Source organism: Sceloporus occidentalis, unplaced genomic scaffold (genome assembly GCF_023333645.1).
Source record: "Sceloporus occidentalis isolate IW3139 unplaced genomic scaffold, rSceOcc1.0.p SCAF_9, whole genome shotgun sequence".
In the NCBI taxonomy this organism is placed as follows: Eukaryota; Metazoa; Chordata; class Lepidosauria; order Squamata; family Phrynosomatidae; genus Sceloporus; species Sceloporus occidentalis.
This window is the reverse complement of record NW_028316989.1, coordinates 8,403,137-8,430,822: the sequence shown is the minus strand read 5'-3', so window position 1 is coordinate 8,430,822 and position 27,686 is coordinate 8,403,137. Positions and strand designations below refer to the sequence as shown.

Genomic DNA, 27,686 nt, shown 5'->3' with positions numbered 1-27,686 from the left:
TCTGGATTTCTAGTGACAGCTTAGGCCTTTCATTTGGACTCATGTACATGTCTTTTGGGGCAGTCTGTATAATTCTCCTCCAAAAGTACATTACAGGTGAGTTCGTTTTTTCCCTTTGTATTCCAGCTTTCACATCCTTCCATAGAAAATGGGAAATGCCTTGGTATGGATGACCCTAATTTTGGCGTTCAAGAAGATATTTTCACACTTGACAGCTGCCTTTCCAAGTTTTAATCTTCTTAGTCATCTTCAATGACTTTGGTTTCTGTCATCAGCTTTGAAGTTGTGCAATCTCCTGTGGTTATTATTTTTGCCTTTTTAAATATTCAACTGTAACCCTGATTTTACATTTTCTTCTTTAACCTTTTCCAGTACCTTTTATTTCATTTCAGCTGGGGTTTTTTTGCTAGTGATATGGAATCACCTGCATATCTTAAATCATTGATGCTTCCTCCTCCAACATTCACATCTCCTTTATCTGAGTCTAATCCTGTTTTCGGCATATATTCTGAATATAAATAAAACAGATAGTTGCCAAGTGATTAGGATATCCTAGTTTTATTTTTAAAGAGTATTTATTAGCCTGCTTTTCTGCCCACCAGTACCTACAAAACAATGTGCAATTAAAAAATCTTATTAAAAAAAAACAGATTTAAAAGAACATTAAAATCCAGTTCAAAAACCAATTTTAAACCAAACAAAAGCCAGATAACTGCCGAATGGAAGCTCAACAGGGGTAGATACAGCTTGACTTCCCTTAGGAAGAAGTTTAACAGTTTGAATGCTGTTAACTGGAAAGCCCAGTCTCAACCACTCGACAACTCAGTTTTGTCTTGGCAGTGAGACAAATGTCACTCTGGTTAAAAGGAATGTCTCTTTCCACCTGATCTACCTTGACTTTTAATGCCAGTGACTGAATCTGAGCTCTTCTGCATACAAACCATGGGCTCAACAACAGCCTTAGACTAATTCCTGTAAAGAGGCAGATATATGTACTCTGTGCAAATGTGAGACACACAGAGAGAACAATGGAGGAAAAAGAGGGCAGGCTGGGAAAATATTCCTTCATTTTTAATCCTATGTGCCATCCTCTTGTCCAGACCTACCATTAACTGATGCTGCATGTAGGAGGCATTGCTTAACAGCAGTGAGGCATAACAGCTTGGACACTGGACTATGACTCTGGAGACAAGGATTTGAACCTCTGCTCAGTCATGGAAACCTACTGGGTGACCTTGGGCAAGTCACACTCTCTCAGACTCAGAGGAAGGCAAAGGCAAACCCCATCTCAAGACATTTTGATAAGAAAACCCCATGATAGGTTCTCCTTAAGGTTCCCATATGCCAGAGATTACTTGGAAGGCACACAAGAACATTATCATTTAGGAAATGGAAAATATAAAAAGTAAATAAAATACATCCAGGATTCAGAGTAAGTAACTTTTTCTTCTGTACAAGGATAGAATAATAAGGAGAAAAAAAATTCAAAGGCCACTTAAGATAATACATCCCATCCATCTTCCAAATCAAAAAGATGAATTGCATGCGTATTTTCATGTCTCTTTCCTTGGTAGCCCCAAGGAATGTCAAGAACCAAGGTCTGGCCCCTTTTCCCCACTCCAAACCACAGTTCAAATGCTGCTGTGTGGATACACTGATCCCTTTGGTGCTCTGGTAGCCAGGGGAGTGTGCTCCATACTTTGCAGAAGGCTTTCCACTTCAGTCTTATGTAAACAATGACAGTAGGTTTTGTAGAGAAGGATCTAGGCAGAACCTGGCAATAAGTCTAACTCAGACAGCTCCCAAGCTAAAGCTCTTTATTTATTGTAAAAATGACCTCCTCCTCACAAGGAGGGGTCAAAAGGGTCCAGATGGGAAAGGATGACTTCCTACAAAAAGGGTAGGGTTGAGTAGACCTGCTAAAACAGAAGTAGGAGATATTGGGATAAAGTAGATAATATAAGACATAGGAGATGCTTGCCATTTTGTTGCATCTGGCCAGCAGGTCCTAGATGAAGGGAAGACTTTAATCTCACAGTTGGCATTACGATGTCCAGTGGCAAAAATCTGGTGCTAGAGATTTGCACTGTCAACACAGGATTTCCGGGGAAGATTCAACCTTCCTGACTCCCAAGTCTTTCACGTGTCAGTGATCTGCAGTGTGTGGGTCCCAGTGCTGATCCGATCCATCTTCCCCTGAAAATTGCTCCCAGACTGGAGGGCAAAACCAGCTTGCCTTCCATCTTGGCACTGAGAACAGCCCACTAGTTTAGGTAGGCAAAGACTGTACCGGTGAGATGTGCCTCTGGCTAGGAGACAGGTTGAAGTGCAGAACCCCCAAGGCAACAGTCCATGTCAGCAGAGGCTCTGATTTTGGGGGGAAGCAGTTGAGCATGGGTTGATATCACACCAGTTCATCTAGGAGGATCCCGATGCTCTGGTGAGGATCTGTGGGGCCTGCAATGGGCTTATTGCACATGGGACAGACACACCGGACTTCCAGCCATTTTACGAGGCACCTGTAGGTAGCCAAAAAAAGGAGAAAGAGAGTGAGTGGTAGAAGATTACTATTATTATTATTATTATTATTATTATTATTAATTTCATTTGTATGCTGCATTTCTCGCTGGAGGGATCCAAGGCAGATAGTGGGAAGGAGTGAGAAGATAGTGGGACGAAAATACCAGTGGTGATCCTACATGGGCATGCTGCTCTGCATGTGCAGTTCTGCATCCTCCCAAGCCCCAGGAAGAACCTTTGCTGCTGTGGCTAACCAGGGGGATGATGCGGAGTGGAGTAAGAGAAGATGGTCTTAGCTTGGTTGGAAGACAAAATGAAGGTGCACTCTCAAATGGCATACGCCACACTTTCCTTCCCCCAGGAGCCCAGAGCCGTGGGATCTTTCTTGTTTGAATCACATCCCTGTTTCCTATTTCTTTCAGTAAGCAGCAGCAGCAGACTCTCTCAGTGCTTGGCACCTGTCAGGTTTCTGGACAGAGCTCAATGGCAAGAGAAATATACCCCATTCAAAAAGAGACTTTGGTGTAAGTCACTAACTTGATGCCAAATACTGGAGAGCAGAATATGAAAAGCTCAACAGGACTTTTCTAGCAAGGTCTTGTAGCTGAGCAAGAGGCAAGCTTCAGGCTTGCAGAACCAACTTTGGTTTCCAAATTCCCATGACTATTCCCGTAACCAGATCTAAAGATGTGTCCGTTCAAATAAGTCACATGTTGCTCCCATTTTTCACAATTTCCATTTCTTGAATGTTAAACTCCTCAGGGCAGGGTGCAGTTTTGTTGCATTCTGCAAAGCAGGAATAGGAACCACAAGGTCTTTGAGCATCACCTGCCCTCTTGCCCATTGGTTTGCCTCCCTGGATTGCCCCCTCGCCAGTTTGGGGGGGAAATCTAGCAAATAAAGAAGCAGCCCTTCTTTATTAAATCAAAGTATGATCCCCCCATCTTATAAATTATTTAACCATTTCATTAAAAGAAAAGCACATATAAGACTTCCAGATCTAAATCTTAGTGTTAGTTTCAATTACAGCACATGTTTTAAATATAATTTTAAGTGTTTTTAATTGTTTTTAAATGTTTGAAATCAGTTTTTTAAAAGAATAATGTTGTTTAATTCTTTTTATTTTTTGTAAACTAATGTTTTGGCTTAATCTTTTTTCAGACACCATAAGCTGCCCTTATAGATATTTCTCTGACTGACAGCAACCAGATGCAAACTTAGTGCGATACAGATTTGACTAGGCTAACATATGCATAGATGTAAATTTAAAAAACAGTAACTATTAATTTCAATAGAAATACAGTAATATGTTGCTTGTGTGTGAGTGTGTGTGAGAGAGAAAGAGAAGGGGGGTACTAAATCAGGGCACAGATTTTGTGGCCCTCTACATTTTCTTGGACTGAAACTTCCAGCAGTAAAAGCCATTATGGCCAATGATGAGGAATGCTGGGAATTGTAATCCAACAACATTTGGAAGGCCACATAATCTCTATCCCTGACCTAAATCCTATTGGTAGCCTCGAGTAGAGTAGACTCATTGAATCGTTTGTTGAATGGTGAATTGACACTAAGGTAAATCCTATTGATTTAGGAGATTATCACATGGGTTTTTATCCCATCATTTTCACAGCGGGATAAACGTGTGTTTAACTTCAAAGACAGGGATTACCAAATTCACTTGTCTGCAGCCCATCTGCAACCCAGGCTTATGAAATATGAAAAGCTCAACAAAGTGTTGCCTGTCTGCAACCCAGGCTTTTCAAGCTAAGCGATAAGCCTGGGATGCAGTCAGGCTTCAGATGGGTGAATGTGGTAAGACCTGTCTTTCAAGTTAAACACATGTTTATCCCGTTGGGAAAACGATGGGATAAAAACCCATGCAATAATCTCCTTAATGTCTTCCTCTAGTTGGGACTAGTTAGGACTATCAATACGACTTGGGCCTTTCATTCCATACATGATGTCGGAAAACGCATACACTGGGCCCTTGGTATCCATTGGGGTTTGGTTACAGACTCCCCCCCCCCCCAAAGATACCAAAATCCATGGATGTTCAGGTCCCATTAAATAGAATGCATAGTAAAACAGTGTCCCTTATATAAAATGGCAAAATCAAGGTTTGCTTTTGTAATTTATATATATATATTTGAATATATTTGAACTGTGGATTCTTGAATCCATGGATAAAGAATCTAACTGTGGAGGGCAGACTGTACATATATACTGCTTCCAGCTCTTCTGGACCAGGAGTTACTGGTTCAGTTCCCTTTCTTGCCTTTCTTGTTGCTCCTTGCCCTACTGTCATCTAACCAGGTTCATGCAGGGAAAAGAAGAGAAAAGAAGGTCAAGGAACAGAAGGTGCCGATTAATCCAAGTGCTGATTTCTCCCAGTCACTTGCCTCACCTGCTCCTTATCTCATCCTTTCCCTTTGTGTCCTGATTTTCTCTCCTGGAAATGCCAGGGAACATGCGTTTGTTCAGGCAGGTTGGCATTTTAGCCCCAAGGCATAGCAACTGATTCTGTTGGCTGAGCTCCCAGAGCATGGGCATCTGTTGCATTAACCTCACTCAAGGGTTAATAACAAATGTTTTGAAAAATGGTTTCTGAGCACAGCTGGGTAATATGGAGTCATAATCCATTTGGGCCAGCGTGGGGAATCCTTGACTCTGTGTGCAGATGCCAAGGGCTCGGAAAGCTATTTTTAAAGGTAATTAGTTGCAGTCATAGTTCCAAGCCTCACAAAAGCTGTCGTTAGAGGTTCTAACCATTACATTGACAAAGTACTGCTTTATTTTTCATTTCTCAAAATTATGAAAAATAGGATTTTTTAAAGAATCAGAATGCTAGGCGCTCTCCTCTAATCCATGTTGTTGTCCCTTAACAGACATAACCAAGCATAAGGCAGAGTTGCAACGTGTCCAGAACCATTTGATGGTCCTCTACAATTTAGGCAAGCCATAGCTCCATAATTATGAAATGAACTAAAACCACAGTTACTGCAAAAGAGGTGAAAGTAACAAGTTACCTTATTAAGTTACAGCTATGATATAACACAATGATGCTCTTGTTATTGGGGAAACAAACTAATTACAAGGAACTGGTTATTTGTCATTAGTTAGTTCCAAGCTCAGCTTATGGAGAGGAAAATCTTTCACTCCCCAATTCACTACCTCATTTTCAGGTTAAGGCCATTTCAGGAGTCACAAAACAACCTAATGGTATGGTGATAGTAGTAGTAGTCTGTGTGTTTGAGAGAGAGAGAGAGGGAGAAGAAGAAGAGAGGGAGGTAAGAAGCCCCTCTCTACACTGGTCTTGTAACCCTAAATCATTTTTCTCCCTTCTTTGATTGTTTTATCCCTCTCCGCTTTCCTTTGTAGGTTTAGCCAAATGCCCTTCTCATGTCAATCTTGCTCCCCAATCAAACAAACCAGGACCAGTCCTAATTTTTTCATGGTGTGTGTGTCATCTTTCTTTAGCCTCTTTCCATAGATCTGACTGCTTGGCAAGAATCCAGGCTATAGTTAAGCCTTGATTCGTCTTCCAGTTTGAGTCAAGCCTAGGCATGACTCCTTCCCCATGTCCTTGCTCCCTCCCATGGGTGAAGAGATCATGGTTGTGCTTGGGTTTTTTTGTCTCTAGAGGTGCCCATCTCTTCTTCCCAACCACCGGCTTGAAGGGTATTGACTGAGCGCTGGGCTGTGTGCCAAGCCGAGAGGCACAAAGGAGCTATTTTGGCTGTCCTTGGCAGCTACTCACTTTCTGTGGAAGGCATGTTGGCATGGTAACACTCCCAGCTCATCTTTCACTTTAAAGTCTTCTAGGCAGACGGCACAAGTCTGCTGTGGAGAAAGAGGAGGAGGAGGAGGAAGAGAAAATAGGCATATATTACAAAAGCAGCAGCATGCTTGCCCATCGCAGGGCCAAAAATGAAGCTCATGTTTTTGTGCAGGTCAACAGACTGGAGAAAGATGTTTAGAATGGATGGCAGACCCAGTTTGGCTTCTGTCATTTGACTCTATGGCTATGGATGGAAGGTATACCCATGGGATCCTTGCTTGAATGAAGGTCTTCCTGATCTTGAAGGCTAACTGAGGAATAGGACATATCTCACTGGCATCGTCTATGACTTAGCCAAAGACTATTTCTTATCTGGTCTGATTAAGTTACTCCAGACTTAATAAAGCTGCTTTGGGTCACGTTGGAGGGATGCTGTTTAAATGATGCATGCAAAGAGGCTGGAAGCCACACCAAAGCCATGCTCCAGTCCTAAGGACTAGAGTGCAGCTTTGGCACAGCTTCTGACCTCTTAAGAGGGGTGTGTCATTTAAACAGCATACCTCCAATGTGACCCAAAGCAGCTTTATTTTGGCCTGTCTGTTCAGGCCCTTAGTGATGCAGATTTGAGTCATTGACTCAGACTCAAGTCAGATTCAATGACTCGACTTGGATTCAACTCCACATTAATTGATGCTCTCACTTGACTTGTATCTTGATTCGTGACTTGCTCTCCAATCTGTTGAAGTTATTTTGAGATCTGATCCTGTCTTCTGGAGTATTAGCTACCCTTCTTAATTTGGTATCATCTGCAAATTTGATAAATATGACCTCTGTTCCATCATTCATGTCACTTATAAAGATGTTGAAAAGTTTGCTTTTGTAATGCTGATATTCCTGCATCCCTGTATATTTTAATAAATTCACCCACACATGTTGAAACCAGTTATGATTTTCCTATTCCCCCCACTCACAGTCCTCTAGAAACAAAACTTAAGGAGAGCCTCCTTTCAACGTTTTGGGGAAAGGCTGGCAACGTCTGTTGATCAAAGTGAGTTATTTACTCACCCCATGTAAGTTTAGCTTTCTGGCGTCACCTTTCAAAACCACCTGGGGGAAGAAAGGAGAACGAAAGAGGCAGATTAGGATCAGGACATTGGTACTGAATAACCAGGACATGTATTTTAATCCTGCTGGCCATTGTGCAGGCAGATAGTGGCAGCTGCTGAACATGGAACATTTTGGTTTATGCAGAAATTACATAACACACACATGGTTTCTGAGTGGAAAGATCAGGCACAGTCCATTTGCATTTCAGATTATTTTCCCCATTAGCAAAGTTTTTCTTTTCTACAGTTTCTCTGTCCTTTCCCAGTAGCATATAGCATTGACTGTTTGCTTGCCACTGTGTCCAATTTCTGCATTTCCAGCAGCTGCCTGTAACTCAGCAGTTCTTTGCTCCAGCCACATTGGAGACTGACTTCTGTAAGTAAGCGATGAATTGATGATGGACATGAAAGCAGATCATGGGCAGAATATCAAGGGACTACTGGGTGGTTCAAGTAGACCACTGAGTACCTGCCAATCAGCAGAGGTCTTTGCAAGGAATTACGAACTACACTAGGGATGGACGACTGCAGATGGGCTGTAGACCTCAGACCCATTAAGTTAAACAAATAAATGAAAATCTTGTTTTCTTCCAACCTTCCCAAACAGCTCATTAACTTTTGCCATCTTAACCACACTGTGATTTTGCTTGGCCACATGTGTCCTGGTTTTCATCTGTGAAATTTTGGAGGCTATGCAAAAGTAAACTATGCTTTATCACAACCTGCCAATACAGCCACAACCGTGATACAGAGACAAACATCTTTCCCACCCTTTTATGAACGAAACCACCCCCTTCATTATATTTGGGGGAAGAAGAAAAAAACCTTTGCACTTTTACCTCTTTGTAACCAAATCTTTCGCTTTGTGCCTGATGTCGAAGTTTGCTACAAAGGGAAGAAGCAGAAGAAAAAAACAAAGTCAGTAAAAGAAGTATTAACATCAACATTATCATACACCACGCTCCTCCAACTTTGCCCCATGCAGATGTGTTGGCTGGTTCTCTAGTCTTACTATTGCTAACAGAAATGTGCTGAGTTCTTTGTCCTATGAGAAGGCTTTCACATTTTTGAAAACTGAATACAAGGCAAGTACTGGGGCAAATTAAATGGTTTGTTAGACAACAGCACTTATACACATGGTGTTGTTATATGCCTTCAGGTTGAGTCCAAAGTTTGGCGATCCTCTCACAGGTTTTTCTCAGCAATATTTATTCAGTGGTGGTTTGCCCTTGCCTTCCTCTAAGACTTGAGAGAGTGTAACTTGCTCATCCAGTTGATTTCTTTGACTGAGAGGAACTGAAACCTTGGTCTTCTGGACTCCTAGGCCAGCATTCAAACCACTACACATGCCTACTTTGCTGTTATTAAACAAAGCAATCTTTTTGTTAATTATTTTTTCTTTGTATTTGATTTATGTTTAATTAACCAGCAAGAAACAAAAAAATGCCTAAATAATGTCTATACTGGGTAAACTTTTGAGTGATGGTCCATGGACACCCATTTAGTACAAAACAAAAAAACTAAAAAGCACAGATTGGTCACAGAGACATCATTTGGCTGCTTTTAAAGTCAATGGGAACTGGTCCATTAAGCATTTTTCCCTTCAGAACTTTTTTGTACCACTGCAAAAATGAGGCAGAGACAAAAATAAAATTTCTGTTCAGCTGTAAAATTCAGATTTCAGTGGCATATGAGCACCAGCTGCTACTGGACATGAAGATATAATCTCCAAGGATGTTACTGGTGGACCTTGTTCCCATTCTGGAGCTCAGACCTTTTGGTCAAAGCTGAGTTATTCAAAGCCAGAGGGGACAAATGCCCCTTCAGTACTGTGCAAGACAAACCAGCTGGCTTGAGTTGTGGGAGGCAGAAAATTGACTGTGAATAATAGTTCTGTTTTGCACTGACACAGATTCCTTTGTGCCCAAGTAGCAAGAAGGGCTGGGCCAGAGGCCGGAGAAGAGGCAGCCACTATATCGACTGACATGACTGCTCTGAAAGGCAATGAGCATATTGCTAACCAGGAACATTGTGTTTCACTAAGAAATAATGCAGAGGAATTTGGGCCCCCCCAAATAATAGGGGTGTCCAATCGTTCTAACTTTGGCTGGCTTGCTTTGGAAGGAGTACTTCTGCCCAGAAGGCAAATCTTTCTATAGCTCAACTAACCAACCAGACCAAGCAAGAGTTGACTTATGCATACTGTCCTGGTTTGCTAGGGACAGTCCCAATTAATCCTCTGTTATGCCACTTTTCAGTAGTCTAACTAGAAAGTGTTGTTGTTGTTGTTGTTGTGTGCCTACAGGTCATTTCCAACTTAAAGGTTTTTCCTAGCAAGATTTGTTCAGAGGGGGTTTGCCTATGCTTTTCTCTGAGGCTGAGAGAATGTGACTTGCCCAAGGTTACCTGGTGGGTTTGCTGACTGGGTGAAGATTTGAACTGTGGTCTCCAGAGTCATAGTCTAGCTCTCGAACCACTTCGCCATGTTGTCATACCCTCCAATTATTCTGATTTAGCAGGGACAGTCCTGCCAATACCCTGCCATCCCACTTTTTCAGCTGCTTTAAAAATGTCTCAATTTTTCTCTCATCCTCCCACATTTCTCCGTTGTTCTCTGCCTATTTCATTTGGTACAAACTGAGTTTAAAGTACAAAAAGCATTCACATTAGCAGGAGGGGCAGAGGAGTGGAGAGGGAGAATCGTATCCTTCCCTGTAGGCTCAAGCAAAAGCAAAGTGCTGCAACTTCTCCTAAATTGTCTATTCTTCCTTATTAATAATCTTTTTCATCTTGAGCACACTCGGATGTTGCTTGGCCATATTTCTCCTGGTTTTCTCCTGTGAAATCTTAGAGGTTATGGTCATGTACATCACAGGAGAGCAAAATGTGAAATCTCAAGGATGCCTCTGTATGTCATGTTAGGAGCGGAGGCCTTCCTAATATGCATCAGACTTACCACCTGCAACTTTTATAAGCAGTTGTACTGTAAGCACTTGAGTGTATTAACAGATTGTATAAATTCAGTGCTGTGTTAATATGGGAACTTTTTTGTCAATAAATCTAATTCAGCTAACTGAACAATCAATTAAGTCAAGTTCTCAACATGCACATAGATAACCCACATTTAGAACATGGGTATTTGGTTCAGCAAATAAGTTCAGAAATATTAATTTAAGCATGTATTCATGCATGACATTTTGTGCAGATTTTTAAAAATCACACATTAATACAGAAATAGGTACACTGTTATGAACTGATACACAAAAAAACTGGTGTGGATCAGAAATAGACTCATCCATCCATCCATCCATCCCTACTGACAGAGACTGTATGGTTTTAGTGTTTTTCTCTAGTGTATCTATGGACAAAAGAATGCTATCTTGGCTTTCAAAACAGCTGAAGAACATACGACTATGGAAGAACACAACAGATGGAGCAAAAACCTTTAGCAAACTGGCAGGGAGGGGGGTCAGACAGAAAGGCCTGGTAGGAGAAGAGGGGTGTTCAAAGTCTGTCCTGATTTCATGGATGAAATGGTAATAGAGGTCCAGATTAAGTGCAGGACCTCTGCTGTTTGTGTACACAGCCCACAACTGGGCAGATTCTAAACAACACAGCTGCAGGAACAAGAGGGAGGTGCCACCCTTGACTACAGAAATAGCAAACTTCCCACCTCCTGATGTGTTTTGCGGGCAGGGAACTCAGTCCTTGGAGACAGAAGCAGAAGCAGAGGATGTGGCAACTGTGCTTGTTTGTTCCAGTTGAACTAGGGAGCATGAGAACAAGTGATGTGGAGATTCTCCCCATTTTGCTCCATTTTTATTATTGTATCTTGAAATTCCTAAAAGCCCTGATAGCTTGTCTGATCTCAGAAGCTTTAGTCCTCCAGATGTTTTGGACTTCAGCTCCCAGAATTCCTGACAGATGACCAAGCTGGTTGAGGCTTCTGTGAGATAAAGTCTAAAATATCTGGAGGACCAAAGTTTGGGAACCACCACCATAGGCTATATTTTTGAGAAAGGCAATGGCAAATTCTCTCTGAGTATTCCTTGTCAGAAGGTCACCCTGAGTATGAGTTGACTTGAGGGCCTATGGCATATGATCTTCCAACAGTCCTGACTTGGTAGGAACAGTCCCAATTAATATGTCCCAGTTTTCATCTGTGAAATGTTGGAGGGTATGATAACATCAGCAATGCTAAATGTTGTAGTGCTGTCCTTGAGAAGAGAAGAGTCCTATGCTTTTGTGCAGGCGCTCCCTTTGTGGTCCCACAGAAGCTAAGGAAACAACTGCAATTGTTCACCTGCAAACCCTACGCAGATGTATCCTGTTGTAATACGTATATAAATATAAATGCTAGATGCACAAACTGTTGTATGAAAAATGTATACCATCTTTATTCATAGCATGGCCACAGGCGTCTATTATATTAACAAATGTAATATGCCTGACCCAACATCACAACGTCAAAATATATACAATTTGTTGACAAAATCAATGCCACGGCCACATAAAATATTTAGAATCACCGAATGTATCACAGCAATAAAAATATGCAAACATTCTGGATGCTTTATGAAACAGAAATATGCAAACGCACAATGTTTTATACATTGGATGTAAAAATTGATTTTATGATGTTGGACTGGGCATATTTTATTCATTAATATAATAAATGCCTGTGGCCCAATTATAAATAAATATTGAGTACAACGCTTCATTTCATCATATGGTTTTCCCAATGAGAGGTTCTCGCATGTGGGTTCACTCGCAGTACTAACTTGTGTTAGGTGTTGTCTCACTGCTGCTGTCTCTGAAATACCCTCCACCAGCATCATCCACCACTACTTCTGCTGCCCCGTAGTTGTTTGTCACCCTAATCCTTACATCAGTGTTGTTCCAAACTAAGAACAAATATGCATTACCTCTTTCTATTTTGATGACTGAGAACATTCAGCCTCCCTCAAGTTTATCCTTTCAAGTCCTCCTACTTTCAATCCACTTCCACAAGTCCCCTCAAGTCTACCGCCTTCAAGTCCTCCCGCCTGCATCAAACCAATGTTGTGCTGGACTATACAGAAGTAGACATTTCCCCCACTAAAGTCCTTCAATTGTTGTGTTAAACTAATGATCTCATAGCACCTTTGAGATTATCTTGGTGAAAGAGGTTGTCTCGAAGATACGACAAGATCCCTGTGTATACTGATATTCCAGATAAGACAGCATGGCATAGTGGTTTGAGTGTTAGACTATGTCTTTGGAGAACAGGGTTTGAATCCCAGCACGGCCATGTAAACCCACTGTGTGACCTTGCTGTAACATTTGGTTTCTAATGAGTTACTTCCAAGCACTCCTCTTCAACATGGAGAACTAGCAATATGAACTATGCAGGCTCTGGAATAGGAATCACAAAAGATCTGTACATGGATGTAAGAATGCTGAAACATAACTTATATTGGATGACTATACTAGATATTTTGCTTGTAGCAGCTTCTGGTGTGCATTGTGCAGGCTGTTCTGCTTGCAAGGTCTTAGACCTGAGCTGTCTAATAACTCAGGTTTAGCAATGCAAAGTCGAGGACTTGCAAACGTTTCAGATTGCTATGGGTCTTGATTGAGCAAACTCAGCTCTTGAAAAGCTTAAAGTAATCATCACTGAGAAAACTACAGTGAAAGTACCCAGAGCTTGGAAAAGTTACTTTTTTTTGACTACAGCACCAGAATCCATTAGCCAATATGGCAAGTGAGCACGATGACTTGAGAATTCTGGGAACTTAATATGGAAAGAGTTAACTTTTAAAAGCTCACCCACTGTTCAAATTTCGTAACAAAGAGAGTTGGAGACCACCCTTAAAACTCCCTCTAGAAGTGGGTACACATTGGCCAGCCTGGAAAAGCCTAAGTTCACCAGGTCTTTCTTGCAGTGCTTTGATGGTATTAGAGCTTCAAAATGAACTGGCAGGCAGCTCCTCTGTGTCGTCCGCTTGGTTCGTTCTAGACATCCTGGCTGCAGATTATTGCAAAGTTTAAAAATAGGTTTTCCATAAATAGACAATAAAACCAGGACATCACTCTTCTTCCCCTGAGAAACAATGGATCTGCTCTGGCCACCTGAATAAGACCTTCCCTTCCAGCTTCCTACTATTTCCTGTTGCATATGAGCAAGACATGACCCACTTAGCTAGGCAGCACCTCACTGGCTGTTTGTTTTTCATGGGACTGGAACAAAAATTTGTTGTTGTTGTTATTGTTATTGTTGTGTGCCACCAAGTTGTTTTTGACTTATGGTGACCCTAAGGCAAACCTGTCATAGGGTTTTCTTGGCAAGTTTCTTCATAGGGAGTTTGCCATTGCCATCCTCTGAGGCTGAGAGAGCGCAACTTACCTAAGGTCACCCAGTGGGTTTCCATGGCCCAATGGGGATTCGAACCCTGGTCTCCAGAGTCCTAGTATAATGCTCAAAGCACAACATTACATTGGAACACAAGTACATACATGTAAATGTGTATGTGCCTTCAAGTTGCCTGTTGACGTATGGCAACCCCATGAATTTCGCAGGGTTTTCTCAGGTAAGGAATACTCCGAGATGGTTTTGCCATTTCCTCCTGTGAAATATAGCCTACAGCATCTGATTCACAGCATATTCATAGGCAGTCTCCCACCCAAGTACTAGCCAGAGCTGACCTTCCTTAGCAAGTTAGAGGAGCATCCCCTCCAAGTGCTAGATTGGTTGCTTGATAACATTGGCTCCTTGGTGCTTGCACTCAAGAGCCCTTCCCTCCCACATCTTGCCTCGGAGACCTTCCTTAGCTTCCAAGATCAGGTATACACTCAGAAAGCTTTAAAGCATGAACATCTACAGTCCTGGAAAGATGATCTGCAAGGAAATCATACATTTATGGGGAAAGATAAAAATATTTTGATTTGTTTGACTGAAGTGGGGGTGGGAGCTAGTTATGATCATAACAAAGATTGTGAGGCATAATAGATATTTATGTTATTCTTCATGATAGAGGAAAGTGGAAGAGCAAGATTCTATCCACTCCTTTGCTTTCCCACTCCTGAGTGCAAACATAGTGCAACCTATGTTTGCAGTTGGACCTCAGTTTGCAGCAGCTGAAGTAAAATGAAGACAAAGGAGGAAAGTGAAAAGAAGAAAAAGAATATGGGACATTTAAAAAGTGGCTGGAAAAAATTGGACAACTAAAGATTAATCAGGGTGTTTCCTGACAAATAGTCAGGCTATCCCTCCAGGGATAGTTGGAGGGTGTGAGCTATTACATTTGCATCCCATGCCTAAGATTCTTCCTAAGATTCTTAGGCATGGCCATGGTTGTACTTCCTGGAGGTTTCTGGGAACTGTCATCTAGAAAGTTACAGATCTGATCTGGACACTGGGCTAATGGTCTGAAAGAAGCTGTATTTTCTCCAGACACCTTAGGATCCTTGCCCCATCTGCAGTTTCAAAAATATTTGAGTTTAAATACCAAGTCCACAGCTGTTGTATCCGTTATCCCCCGTAGTGGGCATTGAAACTTAATACCAGTCTGGGTCTCTGAGCAATGGATCTATGGCTTATGGAGCTGGGGATGTTTAGTCTGGAGAAGAGAAGGTTAAGAGGTGATATGATAGCCCTGTTTAAATATTTGAAGGGATGTCATATTGAGGAGGGAACAAGCTTGTTTTCTGCTGCTCCAGAGACTAGGGCCTGGAGCAATGGATGCAAGCTACAGGAAAAGAGATTCCACCTCAACATTAGGAGGAACATCCTGAGAGTAAGGGCTGTTCGACAGTGGAACACACTCTCTAAGAGAGTGGTGTAATCTCCCTCCTTGGAGGCCTTTAAACAGAGGCTGGATGGCCATCTGTCAATGTGGATGCTTTGACTGAGAATTCCTGCATGGCAGGGGTTGGATTGGATGGCCCTTGTGGTCCCTTCCAACTCTATGATTCTAAGAAATGGGAGCAGCATCCTTTGTTTGCACAGAAATGACATGTCAGCCTTTGGACTGAACTGCCCATGGAGGTTATGACCCAGGCTTTGCTTAATATGGCCATGGTCCAAATCATACTCAAAATTCCAAATTTGTTTGGGGGACTAGGTAAAAGCTTCATTGTCTATAAAGCTGAAGCCATGGGCTCAGGGGTTTTACAGGACAGAGTGACATTCATTCTTTCTCTAATCCATTAGCACACCCGGCATGGGGCAAAGTCTCCTCCAATGAAGGTTGCACCCACATTGCATTCTTACGCCCACCAGTCATTACACATTCGTGACGGGCATAGTAGCAACAATGTCAACACCAACTTGGAAAATGGGCCAAATTTAGAGCAATGGCCAGAAATCATAAAGCAATTATGAATATGTAACCACCGTAGCTCTGTAGCTCTGAAGTGTCTCCTGGCCTAACCCCACATCCCCACATCCTTGGCAGTAGTCACTACAATTGATGGGGGTCTGTCTGTTCCACTGTCAATTGGGAAGCCTCCCCTGAGCCTTCTCTGGCTTGGTCCTTGTTGCAATTCCCTTTGCACTGGCAATCACTTGCATTGGAGGGAACATCAGCTGCTCTTCAATTGACAGGGGAAGAGAACTCCATCAATTGTAGTGGCTGCTCCCTGGTAAATGGGGATTTGGGGACTTTCACAGTTTCTGCTTACCCTCTAAATTAGGGAATATGTAGGGATCATGGATACAAACCTGTCACCAAAGCAAAACTCTTAGGTTACGTATTCATAACCGCCTTAGTGAATTCTGACCAATATCTACACATTTGTTCAGACCAGGACAGGGTTTACTTTGGTTGCATCCACACTGCAGAAAAAAATCTACTTTGACACCATTTTAACTGCCATGGCTCAATGCTTTGGAATTCTGGGAACTGCAGTTTTGTGAGACATTTAGTTTCTCTGTCAGTGAGCTCTGGTGCCACCACAAACTACAGTTCAAAGAATTCCACAGCATGGAGCCATGGAAGTTGAAGTAGTGTCAAAATGGATTGTTTCTGCAGTGTGGAGTCAGCCTTTGTGTCACGTTCCTCCATGGTTCTCTTATTTGAACACCAGAGGGAGGCAGATGTTCCCAGGTTTAGTCCTTTCAGCACTGGGTTGTAGTGGATAAACTGATACTGGATTGAGATGGGGAAGATCCAGGTTCAAGTTCTTATTCAGTTGTTCTCTCTAACATTGACCTATCGCACAGTGTTCTTGTTAGGATAATGGGCAGAAAAGATGAACCAAGTGTTCGGATGTGTGCTCACTGGAGGAAAGCCAGAATATGAACATTAAGCAAAGAAAGAAAGAAAGAAAGAAAGAAAGAATTCCATGTTCATTTACTGGCACCTTCATTTAAAAAAGATCTAGCAGGAAATGACCAATCTCCCCCTGGAACCTTAGACTGCCATTGCCAGTCAAAGAAGAATAATGTGGTGCAACATATAAATTTTTTTACCTTGTTGTTCACTGCAAGGGAGAAGGAGATCTAAAGAGGAGGAGGATGTTTAGAGAGCACTGGGGTTGTTAGAAACTGGAAATGGCAGGGACTGAAATGGCCCCTGCATGCAAGCCATGTGCTCTAGCATTGATTTTTGACTCAATAAGTTGCTAGAATCCATGATTTTGGATAGCTTTCCACCAGCTGGCAGTTTCCAGATGCATTGTATTTCTAATCTCATCCTCTGTTGAAGGAAACTACAAAAGTAGCATTTTTTGAAGGCGCCAATAACAAAATGGACCACTAGGGGGCAACAGTGATGAATCTCTGTAAATCCCATGATTTCTCTGTAAATCTCAGCATTTCTTTTTAAAAACCCTAATGATTTCATTTTTTAATTAAAAAAGCCAATAACAATAAAATCAAATTTCATCTCGCTCAACAATCACATTTAAATATATATATATTAAAAAAAACACATATGGAGACCATAGGAGGTGGCTTGAAAATGTTCTGTTCTGATCAAAAGATAAATATGTTTATCTTAAAATTATTCCAAGTGCCACTTGCCCTTCTTCTCCATGTCCCTAGATTACCTTGAAAACAGCTAAGGAGAAACAACGGTAGCCAGAGCCCCAGATGCACCTCCTAAGTTTCCTTGTTCCTTTGCCATCTGCATTCAGGGTCCCCTTGGGACCATGACTCACCTCATGAAGTAGCAGCAGAAGATGAGGCTCAGCACAAAGATGAAGATACCAGTGCCAAAAATCACCATGTAGATGTTCAGGGGTAAGTCTTGGAAAGTGATGGGAGGCATCGTGCACGATTTGTTGGTGTAAATCAGCCCTAAACCACAGAAGCATCCTGGGAATAAGGTAGAAGAAACCAGAGTCACCCAAAGGACATAAAGCAGAAAACAGGAGGCGAATAACACTAATCTCTAACAAAGTATGACAGCCTTCCCCAATGTAATGTTCAGAACAATCTTTCTTGATCCCCTAGAATAGATGCTCCATATTTGTTTGTTTTTCTGACCTTAAAAAAATTGCCACTCCTGGAAGGTACTAAATAGGTTCATTTTCTTTAAAAGAAGGCACAGCCTCTCTGACATGGGTTCTGTTGGAAATGCAACAATGCTCAGCACTTAAAACAGGGGTGGACATAGTGAGGCCACATGTGGTCCTTGGACCTCACTTTTGCAGCCCCTGAAAGTCCTTGTCCCCTCAAAGCCCCAATCCCACATATTTTTATTTTTAAAGAAGAGCAGGTTTTGCCCCAAGGTCATGCAGAAAGCTTCTGAATGACAAGCAAACATGGAGAAATACTCTCCTCACTCCACTCTCACATACATCCCAGCACCATGAACTGCCTCCAAATATCTCTATTTTCCTCTGCGGACTGCATCCTCTCTCAAAAGGCACCAGGAATATCCCCCAATACCCTGGCACCATGTTGAGAGGGACAACGGAGGATTTTGTGCTTGCTGTGTTTGCAAGATAAGGCACATATACGAAAACAGATCTCAGCTGTAGCTGGCTTCTGTATCACCAAGATGATGCTATCCACACAAAAGAAGGCATATCACATGCCCTTCCATTGTCCCATTTAGGCAGGGAGAGTCCTAGTTAATCCTCTGTTCTCCCACTTTTTCAGCTGCTTTTAAAATGTCCCAGTCTCCATCTCATCCTCCTTTAATCCTTTGTCGACATCTTGCTTCAACTGCTGCAAACTCAGCCCAAAGGGCAAAAATAGTTTGCATTCAAATGATTCAGCAGGTAGGAGAAGGTTAATCTTGCCCTTCCCTGTAGGGTCAGGCAAAAGCAAACTGCTGTAGCCTTTCTTGGCTTGTGTGTTCTTCCTCATTAATAACCTAATGCCATTTTGAACACATTGTGATACAGTTAGCCCTCTATACCCACAGATTTAAGCATCCAAGGACCGAAAATATTTTTTTTAAAGTATAAAAATTGAGCAAACCTCAATTTTGCCATTTTATGGAAGGAATGCCATTTTATTATTCCACTGTATTTAATGGCACTTAAGCGTCCACCGATTTTGGTATCCAAGGTGGGGTCCTGGAACCAAACCCCAGTAGATACAAAGGGTCCACTATATTACCTGGCCGCACATGTCATTTTGTATGTGAAATGCTGGAGGGAGCTTTAAGGTTGCCATATTTAAGCATTTTTAGAGAGGCTTGATTTACAGACATGCGCCAATGAAACTTGCTCACTTCTGCAGATTATGTTGCCGCAAAAGGCAGACAGAGGGGTCAGGCTGTTTCCCACGTTTCTCTTGCAATGTGAATGGCATCTGGGCATCCCAGTACACTGAATTTAACCTTCCCCTGACTCTCCCATTTGCAGTTCCAAGCCACAGTTAGCTTATTCAGCACAAATGGATAAAGCCTGAACATTTGATGCTACAGCCAGCTATGAGCTCTGGCACTACAGGTCAAGGCTAGCAGGAGGGCTGTGGTGTGAATGATCATGTTCACCAGCCCTAAGCAGAATTGTCTACAGGGGTTAGACAGTTCTGCTTAGGGGTGGTGCACATGATCCTTCGTGCATCACCGAGTCTCTAGCCTCCTCTTTGGATTGGGAAAATGTTCTCTGAAGTGGGAATATTGCAGCTCATTTGTATCTTGGAGAATTTTCAAAACATGGATTGAGTCAAGAGGTGGGGAAATGAGATACTGATTGACTGCACACATTTTGTACAGTCTCCCTCAGAAACTGAGGGAACTTGGCAAAGAGTAATAATAATAATAATAATAATAAGTTTTATTATTTGAAGTGTTTTCTCTAGAAATCTCTAGGTCTGCCAGTGTGTCCCTATGGTCAATGTCCATCCGAGTCGTGCTGGAGGACCTACAGATTCCTGATTCCCACCTCTTGATACCATTTTGCTGATCTAAACCTCGTTGGTCATACCATAACCTATTAATCAAATCTGCAAATAATCAAATCTGCAAAAGTCAAAGCCATAAATGAGGAGAGCCAAATGTACCAGAGGTGGCTAATATTACCAAGTTCGTTTGGCGGTAACTCTCCAGGGTTTCAAGCAGAAAAAGATCTTCCCACTCATCCTCTCAAGTGATCTTTCTTAAACAGAGATGTCGGGGACAGACCCTGGGTATCTTCTCCACCAAATACTTGTGCTTTGCTACTGGGCTACAACTTATCCCATAAAATCCTCTCTGTTTGCCAGAGCTTTAGGATTTACAGACTCCAGACTCAAGCTCTTAATTATTAATAGCCACTTCTATGCTTTGAGTGCTTCATCCAAGGCTCGAGTTCTAATGGCTAAATCTGATGTGATAGCAGTGATCTATAATGGAATCCCTTCACATTTTTTCTTTTTAACTTTAAAGGAGCCACAGCGAGCTTTGATTATGGTCAGACCAAAGGGGTTTAGATCTGGAAAATGGCATCAAGAGGGGGGAATTAAACATTTCTTTCCCGTGCCTTTCTACTCTGACTTAAACTGGAGCTTCTTTTTTTCACCTCAATAAGTACAATGTTGATCTTTGAGAAGGGCAATATGAAGAAGTAGTTAGAACTCTGTATTAGGACTGAGAGATCTGAATTGAAATCCCTATCCAGCTGCCAAACACATTGAAGAATGTTATACCAATCACATTCCCCCAACTTTAGCTACCTCACAGGACTGTTGAGATGATAAAATGGTAGGTGTGGAGAAACCATGCATGATGGTGTGAAATCCTTAGAAGAAGGATCTAGGAGTCTTAGCAGACAACAAGCTAAACATGAGTCACCAGTATGCAATTCTGCACTGAATCAACAGGACTATAGTATGCAGATCAGGGTATGTATTAGTGCTACTCTATTCTGCTTTGGTCAGACTTGACCTAGAATACTGTGTCCAGTTCTGAGCACCACAGTTCAAGAAGATTATGGACAAGTTATAGTGTGTCAAGAAATGGATGATCAAGATGATTAAAGGTCTGGAAATCAAGATTTACAAGGAATGACTGCAGATCAGTCAGCCTGACCTCAAAATCAGAAAAAATGTTAGAACCGATTAAACAGGGGTTTGTGCAAATATTGTGATGACAGTGCAGCGATCATAGGAGCCAGCCTGGGTTTGTCAAGAATAAAGCATACCAAACCAATCTTATACCCTTTTTTCCCGATCAGTTCACTAGTTTAGTAGACAATGGGAAGCTGCTGATGTCATGTATCTGCTTTTGTTTACTAGGCAGTGAGATGATGGTACACATGCACAGGACTCACTATTACTCCACATGCATCTCAGGAAGTAGGTTGAAGTCTACGATAGCTCATGCTACCGATTTCTTTCTTTCAGTTAGTCACAAAGGTGCTACAAGATCCCTTTGTATAACTCCACAGTTTCAGGGCTGAGATGTAAATTAAATTAGCAATGGCTGTTGGAAGACAAGGTCATTGGTGACTCATACATCCATCAGTCCACCTGCAGTAGACACTCAATGCATAATGCATGCTTGTCTGTGTTTGACATTTCTGCTCAGGTACCTAGACAAGGATTCATAAATGCTCTCCCCAGCTTGCCACTGGTGAATATATGTTTTGCCATGGTAAGAACCCAGGACAAAGGAGCACCTCTGTCTTTCTCCTGTGCCTGGAGAAGCATGAAGCCTCTTTGTGATGCCAGGCTGAGTTCAGAATCACAGGAGCAATCTTGTATACTGCACTGAGCCTTTGTGTTTTATGAGTTTCCAAAATTTAGTGTTATAAGGATAAGATTTCATCTTTTGTTTTTGCCATGGAGGAAGGAATGGTATGCCCCCCTCCCCAAACATAACAAGACTGGGGAGTTTATCGCATTGCTTAAAAAAGTGACTTACTGCTGCCGGATTCAATTCTAATTCAGGATATATCCGGATGTTATCGCATGCATTTTGCTGCTGATGCCCCTGGCCAAATGTAGCCCGGTTAACTTCTGGCTATAATCCGAGTTCAGCCAGCCTCTTTCCAAAACTGAATTAGAATTGAACTCAGCAGTGGTAACTCACTTTTTAAAGCAATGCGATAAACTCCTTTGTCTCCGTTTCATTGTACATAATCTGATCCTGTCTCCTTCTCCATGGCAAAGCATGCAAAAAGAAATATTTTTTTCTGACATAGCTCCCACAGTTCTCCAGCTACCAGACCAGTGGATAAAGTGGCTGGGGATTCTGGGAGTCTTAGAACAATACCGCACCACACTATTGTTGTTGTGTGCCTTCAAGTCATTTCTGACTAATGGTGACCCTAAGGTGCAATCTATCATCTTTCAACTGCCACCACATGGAAGGCTGCAAAGATGAAGTGAAAGATAGAGGATAATGAGTTTGTCTTTAATTCCAGGCTTCTGAAGAAAGCTAATGTCTGACCTCCAGCACCCACTACCCTAAAATGAGCATATATCTGATGGTTGTTACAAGGATGAATGGGATCACATTAAATGTTCTGGCTGTCATGCTAATCAGAGCAATAGAACAAAGAAAGAACATGCATTTTCAACACAGTAAGGATACAGGATAGAAGGCTACATAGTCATGGTGGAAGGGCCACCCCAAGACATTCTTCTGCCCAATGTAAAGGACAAGATGGCACTAGCTTCCATTCCAGACAGAGAAGCCAACCAGGCTGGCAGCTGAATCCCACTTTGATATTGTGAGTGGGACAAGGTTGCCACACTTGAAGGCCGCAACTCTCTTAGAAGATCCACAACAAGCTGTTCATCACACACAGCTCTTACCATCCAAGAAAGGAAAATAGCCAGGCAAAGAAGGAGCAGCTGGAGGGCTGTTAATACTGTCCCTTATTATCTGCCATCTGAGGCAGTTCTTCACTTCATCTAATATTTGAATTGGCCTTCTGTGGTGGTTATCAATCAAGAAGTCCTGGATTATTATAAGGGATGCCCCTTATCTGAAATTTGGAAAGCTTCTCTTTATATATGGACTGAATGAGAGGCTACAAAATCCTGGGAGCATGGGCCCTTGAGAAAGACAGAAATGTGTGCATGAATGTGGACATTACGTTAATTTCTCATGACTAAGTATAACTGAAATCAATACTTGAATTTGGTATTTAGGTAGCACACAAACTTGTTAAAAGTGACTTTCTATCTGCCAACCCTGCGTGTCATGGATTTTGACTGTTGTTTATTGTGATTTTGAAAATATGGAAACACTATGTCTGCTGTAAACTCACAAACTGGCCCTAGGCCAAATACACACACACACTCAGTCTCCTCATCTGCAATATAGGGGATAGAAATATTGCCTCTCTTTGCAGGGTTGTTGGAAAGCTTACAACTACATTAAGCACATGCAGCCCTTAGAACATTTGAAAGCACTGTGCCAATGTTAAAGAACAGAGAAATCACAGAGACTTTCACAGCTGTTGTTCATGGATGGAGCAGGGGCTGGGGTCACCTCCTCACTCAGTCCATAAGCTGCCCATAGGTTTTCAGTACATTCATGATCACTGGATGAACACAGTTAGAGTGATCATGCTGATATCATTTCCAAAAAGTGAGTTGTATTAATTTGCTGCAGCAAAAACAATGGAGACTGACAAGTTTTATTTGGCATAAACTTTCACTACTTGAGATGCATGCGGTTTTGGATAATGTGTCACACATCAAATGAAGTGGGCTCACAAAAGCACATGCTATAATAAATTGGTTGGTCTTTAAAGTCTCTGTTGTTTTTTTACTGTGATACAGGTTACAGATGTTGCTTGATGGATGGATAAAAGGAAACTGATGTAATAACTTTGAAACACAGGTGACAGATGCCCTGTGCAATTGTGAAAAAAGGTCTTGATGTGGTGCAGTCATCTTTCAAAGCTGTGACTCTTCTACAACTTTTAAAAAAGAAGAATTAGCAGCGCTTGAAAAAGTTATTGTTTTTCTCTCTGTGTGATGTGTGCCTTCAAATTATTTCTGATTTATGCCGAATTATGGGGTTTTCTTATAAATAATTGTTCAGAGGAGGTTTGCCATTGCCTTCCCCTGAAGAGGCTGAGAGCATGTAACTTGTCCAAGGTCAGCAGTGAGTTTCATGGCCAAGCAGGAATTGAACCCTGGTCTCCAGAGTCGTAGTCCAATGCTCATACCACTACACTATACTGCCTCTCTATTTTTGGTGTACAAAATGTTTTGGTCTGCAACTCCCTAAATCCCAGTGACCATATGAGTTGGGAGATTCTGGAAGCCATCCTTCAAAAACAAAACAAAACCTTTTCCAGATCAATGTACTCATTTCTGGCCCTTAGACTGTGCATCTCCAAACTCAATGGGGAAAGGATTAAATGGATCTCCACTTGATTGCATCTTCTTGGTAGTAGGCCAGGATACTTCTCTACAAGGATAGAGAGAAGGGACTTCTCATGATCTTCATGATAGTGGACCTCAAGGATAGAGAAAAGGGACTTATCACACTCTTCATGATAGTGGGCTTCAAGGACTGCGAGAAGGGACTTCACATCTTTATGACAGTGGTCCTGAAAGATGGAGAGAAAGATGGAGGCCCACTATCATGCTCATCATGATAGTGGGCCTCCAAAATGGAGAGAAGGGACTTCTCATGATCTTCATGATAGTGGCTCTCAAGGATGTAGAGAATGAACTCATGATCTTCATGATAGTGGACGTCAACGATGGAGAGAAGCGACTTCTCACACTCTTCATGATAGTAGGCCTCAAGGATGTAAAGAAGGAACTTTTCATCTCTATGATAGTGGGCTTCAAGGATGAAGAGAAGGGAGTTCTCATGCTCTTCATGATTGTGGGCCTCAAGGATGGAGAGAAGGGACTTTAAAAATATTTTTCCTGTTTTTCTGTGTTTGTTCCCATTCCACACAGATATGCAGCAGAGGGGAATGGCTAGCAAGAGAGTTGAAGCCAAGGAGGTCAATGGAGTCAGTGACTCTGATTCTTCAGTGTCTGTGTGTACTCAAAATAAACCATCAACCCCCCTTTCGCTGTCTCTTCCTCCTCTTCCCTGCCATTGTCTTTGAAGCACATGGCCCAGAGGGGCCTGGGGTTAGTTAAATTTCATGAAAACTACAGAGGGAAATTTGGAAAGGGAGGGGCGGAGAGAGAGAGAAGGATGAAGAAAGCCAGAGAACAAAAAGCTGCCTGAAATAATTAATCCAGGCTCATCCCAAGCAGGGCTCTGCTCTTTTTAATTAACCATTAGCCATTTACAAAAGCAGCCACCATCTGCTAGGCCTTCTCAACCAAACACCCCCCCCCCCCTTCCTTTCTTCCCAAAACTGAACAGAGAAACTGGATTTGAAGAAGCGAAGCTACTCCAGAAAAAAACTGGGCAAAGATGCCAATTTCCTTCCTTGCCTCCAGATGGGGAATTTCACATTTTTCCTTCTCTCCATTATATATGTGAGGGGGAATTCCAAAAGAAACACAATGTTGTTGTTGTTTTCCATAGTTACAGCAGAACTAAATCCAGGATGGTTAGGTCAGGCTACATCTACACTGCAGGAATAATCCGGTTTGACACAGCTTTCACTGCCCTGGCTCAATGCTATGAAATTCTGGGAACCGTCATTTATTATGGCACCAGAACCAATGCTTTTTAGTTTTTCAAAATCTATGTAACAAGGAGCAGTCATCGAGGCGGCATCTCCATGGCAGAATTAATGCAGTTTGACACCACCTTAACTGCCATGGCGCAATGCAATAGAACGTTGGGATTTGTAGTTTGGTGAGATATTTAGCCTTCTCTGTCAGAGAGCTCTGGCGTCATCAACAACAGATCCCAGAATTCCATAGCACTGAGCCATGGCAGCTAAAGCAGTGCCAATTTCTGCAGTAGGAAACTTTCAGTCTGTGTTAAAACCCAAACTTCTGCCATTTCAGTCTAAAGGCCCAACTGAAATGGGATCCGCTCAGCAACTCAAGCCAACTTTTAGCCATGGACTTGACATTTTCAGATACATCTTTCGTTTAACAACACCCCTTCCTCTTTGTTATATCGTTGCAATTTCCAGTTTTGCATTGTGGTCTGTTTTTATCACTTTGTATTTCCCTTCGTCGGCAAACTCGTGTAACTTTTGCTTCTGGGTGAGGAAATAGGATGCAGCCTTTAGCCCCAGCAAAGTCAAGAGGATCTGGGAATAAAAATATGGAGGGAGAAGGGGAATGCATTGGGAATTCACTGGAAGGGAAGCGATGACAGGACTGCAAGTGATGGCTCAAAGCGCTAGCTTTAAAACACATTTTGACACTATACAGAATATACACACCAGCAAAGACCCAACTTGGTGAAAAGCAAATCCACATTACTAATGCCATCTTTAACCCATGTTTAAAAACTTGTGAGAGCCAGTGTGTGGCAATGGTTGGAGTGTTGGACTATGACTCTGGAGACCAGGGTTCGAATCCTGGCTCAGCCATGAAACCCCACTAGGGGACCAAGTCACACTCTCTCAGCCTCAGAGGAAAGCAAGGGCAAATCCCTTCTGAATGAGAAAGCATCTGAGGAAATAGACTGGAGTCTACGAAAGCTCCTGCTGCCAACTTCTTTCTTTCAAAGGCGCTCCGAGATCTCTCTGCAGCCTGATTCTAGAGACTAACATGGCCATATCTTTGAACCCTATAAGTCGGAAACCAACACGTTTAGTCTTCAAAAGTCTCTGTAACAAGGAGCAGCCATCAATGCTGCATCTACACAGTAGAATTAAAGCAGTCTGATACCACTTTCACTGCCATGGCTCAGTGCTATGGAATTCTGGGGGCTGCAGTTTGGTGAGTTTGGTGAGCTGCTTAGCCTTCTCTGTTGGAGAGTTTTGGTGCCACAACAAACTACAGATCCCAGGATTGCATAGCACTGTGAGCCACGGCAGTGAAAGTGGTGTCAAGCTGCATAGATGTAGATGCTCTGCTCTGGGGCCACCCACAACAAGCTCCAACTCCCAGAATCCCACCGCCTTGATCCAGGGCAGTTAAAGCGGTACCAAACCGGGTTAATTCTACAGCGCGGATGCAGACTCAGAGCAGTGGAGTTAGAAGCTCTCTCTCTCTCTGCAAAATGCCAGCTTGCCAGCTTGCCTCTAAAACCACTCTGGGGCCAAAGAGGTGGGCGATGCTGAGGATTTGAATCGGGGGCCTCCAGGAGGTGCTGTTTCCCCCAAAAGTGGAAACAAAGAAACTAAAGAAGAAGGGATCGAGGAAGCCTTCTTGGCTCGGATGCTCCTTCCAAACCCTTTAGTGTTTCATTCCATTGCTTGAAAAGAAACCAATACATTTGAGGAAGAAGGCTCAAGCCTAGGAAAGCTCCTGCTGCCAACTTTTTTTTTCAGTGAAGTGCTGCAAAGATCTGCTTTGAAACAACCAAGAGGCTCCTCTGTTTTGCAAGAAAGGAAGATGGAAAGAAAGAGGGCTGGCCTTTCAGCTCCGCCCCAAGATCGTGCAAAACCTGGCAGCCCCGATCCCTTACTATAAGGATGATCGTGGTTGTTGTTGTTGGAAAGGAGTTTGGGACCCCCTTTCTCCATCATCCTCAGCCCTAGATGGGGAGGAAGGCAAAGCTTACCGTTACACCACTGGAACGGGTGCATCAGAGTCCCCAGCGCAGTCGCTTCCGAAACCAGATCGAAAAAACAGAGCCAACAATGCCCAAATGCCAAACAAAACGCAAACTTTCCACCCCAAGCCCTTGATGGGAGGGGAGGAGGTTAGAGCAACTTGCAAAACATTCCCTCCATGGATCAGGAGGAGCAACTCGAGCCAAGGCCAGCCCGAAACAAGCGTGCAGGGACCAAGGAGGCGGATTCCGACGTGCAGCAGTCACGCGTCTTTCTTGGAGATCAGAGGCGAGTGTCTTCGCCAA

The 27,686-nt window shown here is 42.5% G+C and overlaps 1 protein-coding gene across 2 annotated transcripts; it reads right to left on the bottom strand.

Moving 5' to 3' along the window:
• Positions 1-589: 589 nt before the first annotated feature.
• RNF122 (ring finger protein 122) lies at positions 590-27,686 on the bottom strand. 2 transcript variants are annotated; one of them, XM_089537629.1, is made up of 6 exons: positions 27,390-27,686; positions 17,545-17,701; positions 8,244-8,289; positions 7,364-7,405; positions 6,278-6,360; positions 590-2,519 (listed from the first exon to the last, which is right to left on the bottom strand). In XM_089537629.1, the coding sequence occupies exons 1-6, from the start codon at positions 27,412-27,414 to the stop codon at positions 2,405-2,407; spliced, it is 468 nt and encodes a 155-aa protein (XP_089393755.1). In that variant the 5' UTR covers positions 27,415-27,686; the 3' UTR covers positions 590-2,404. The 2 variants fall into 2 exon arrangements, with proteins under 2 accessions (XP_089393755.1, XP_089393756.1); XM_089537630.1 differs by having other exon boundaries at positions 6,278-6,357.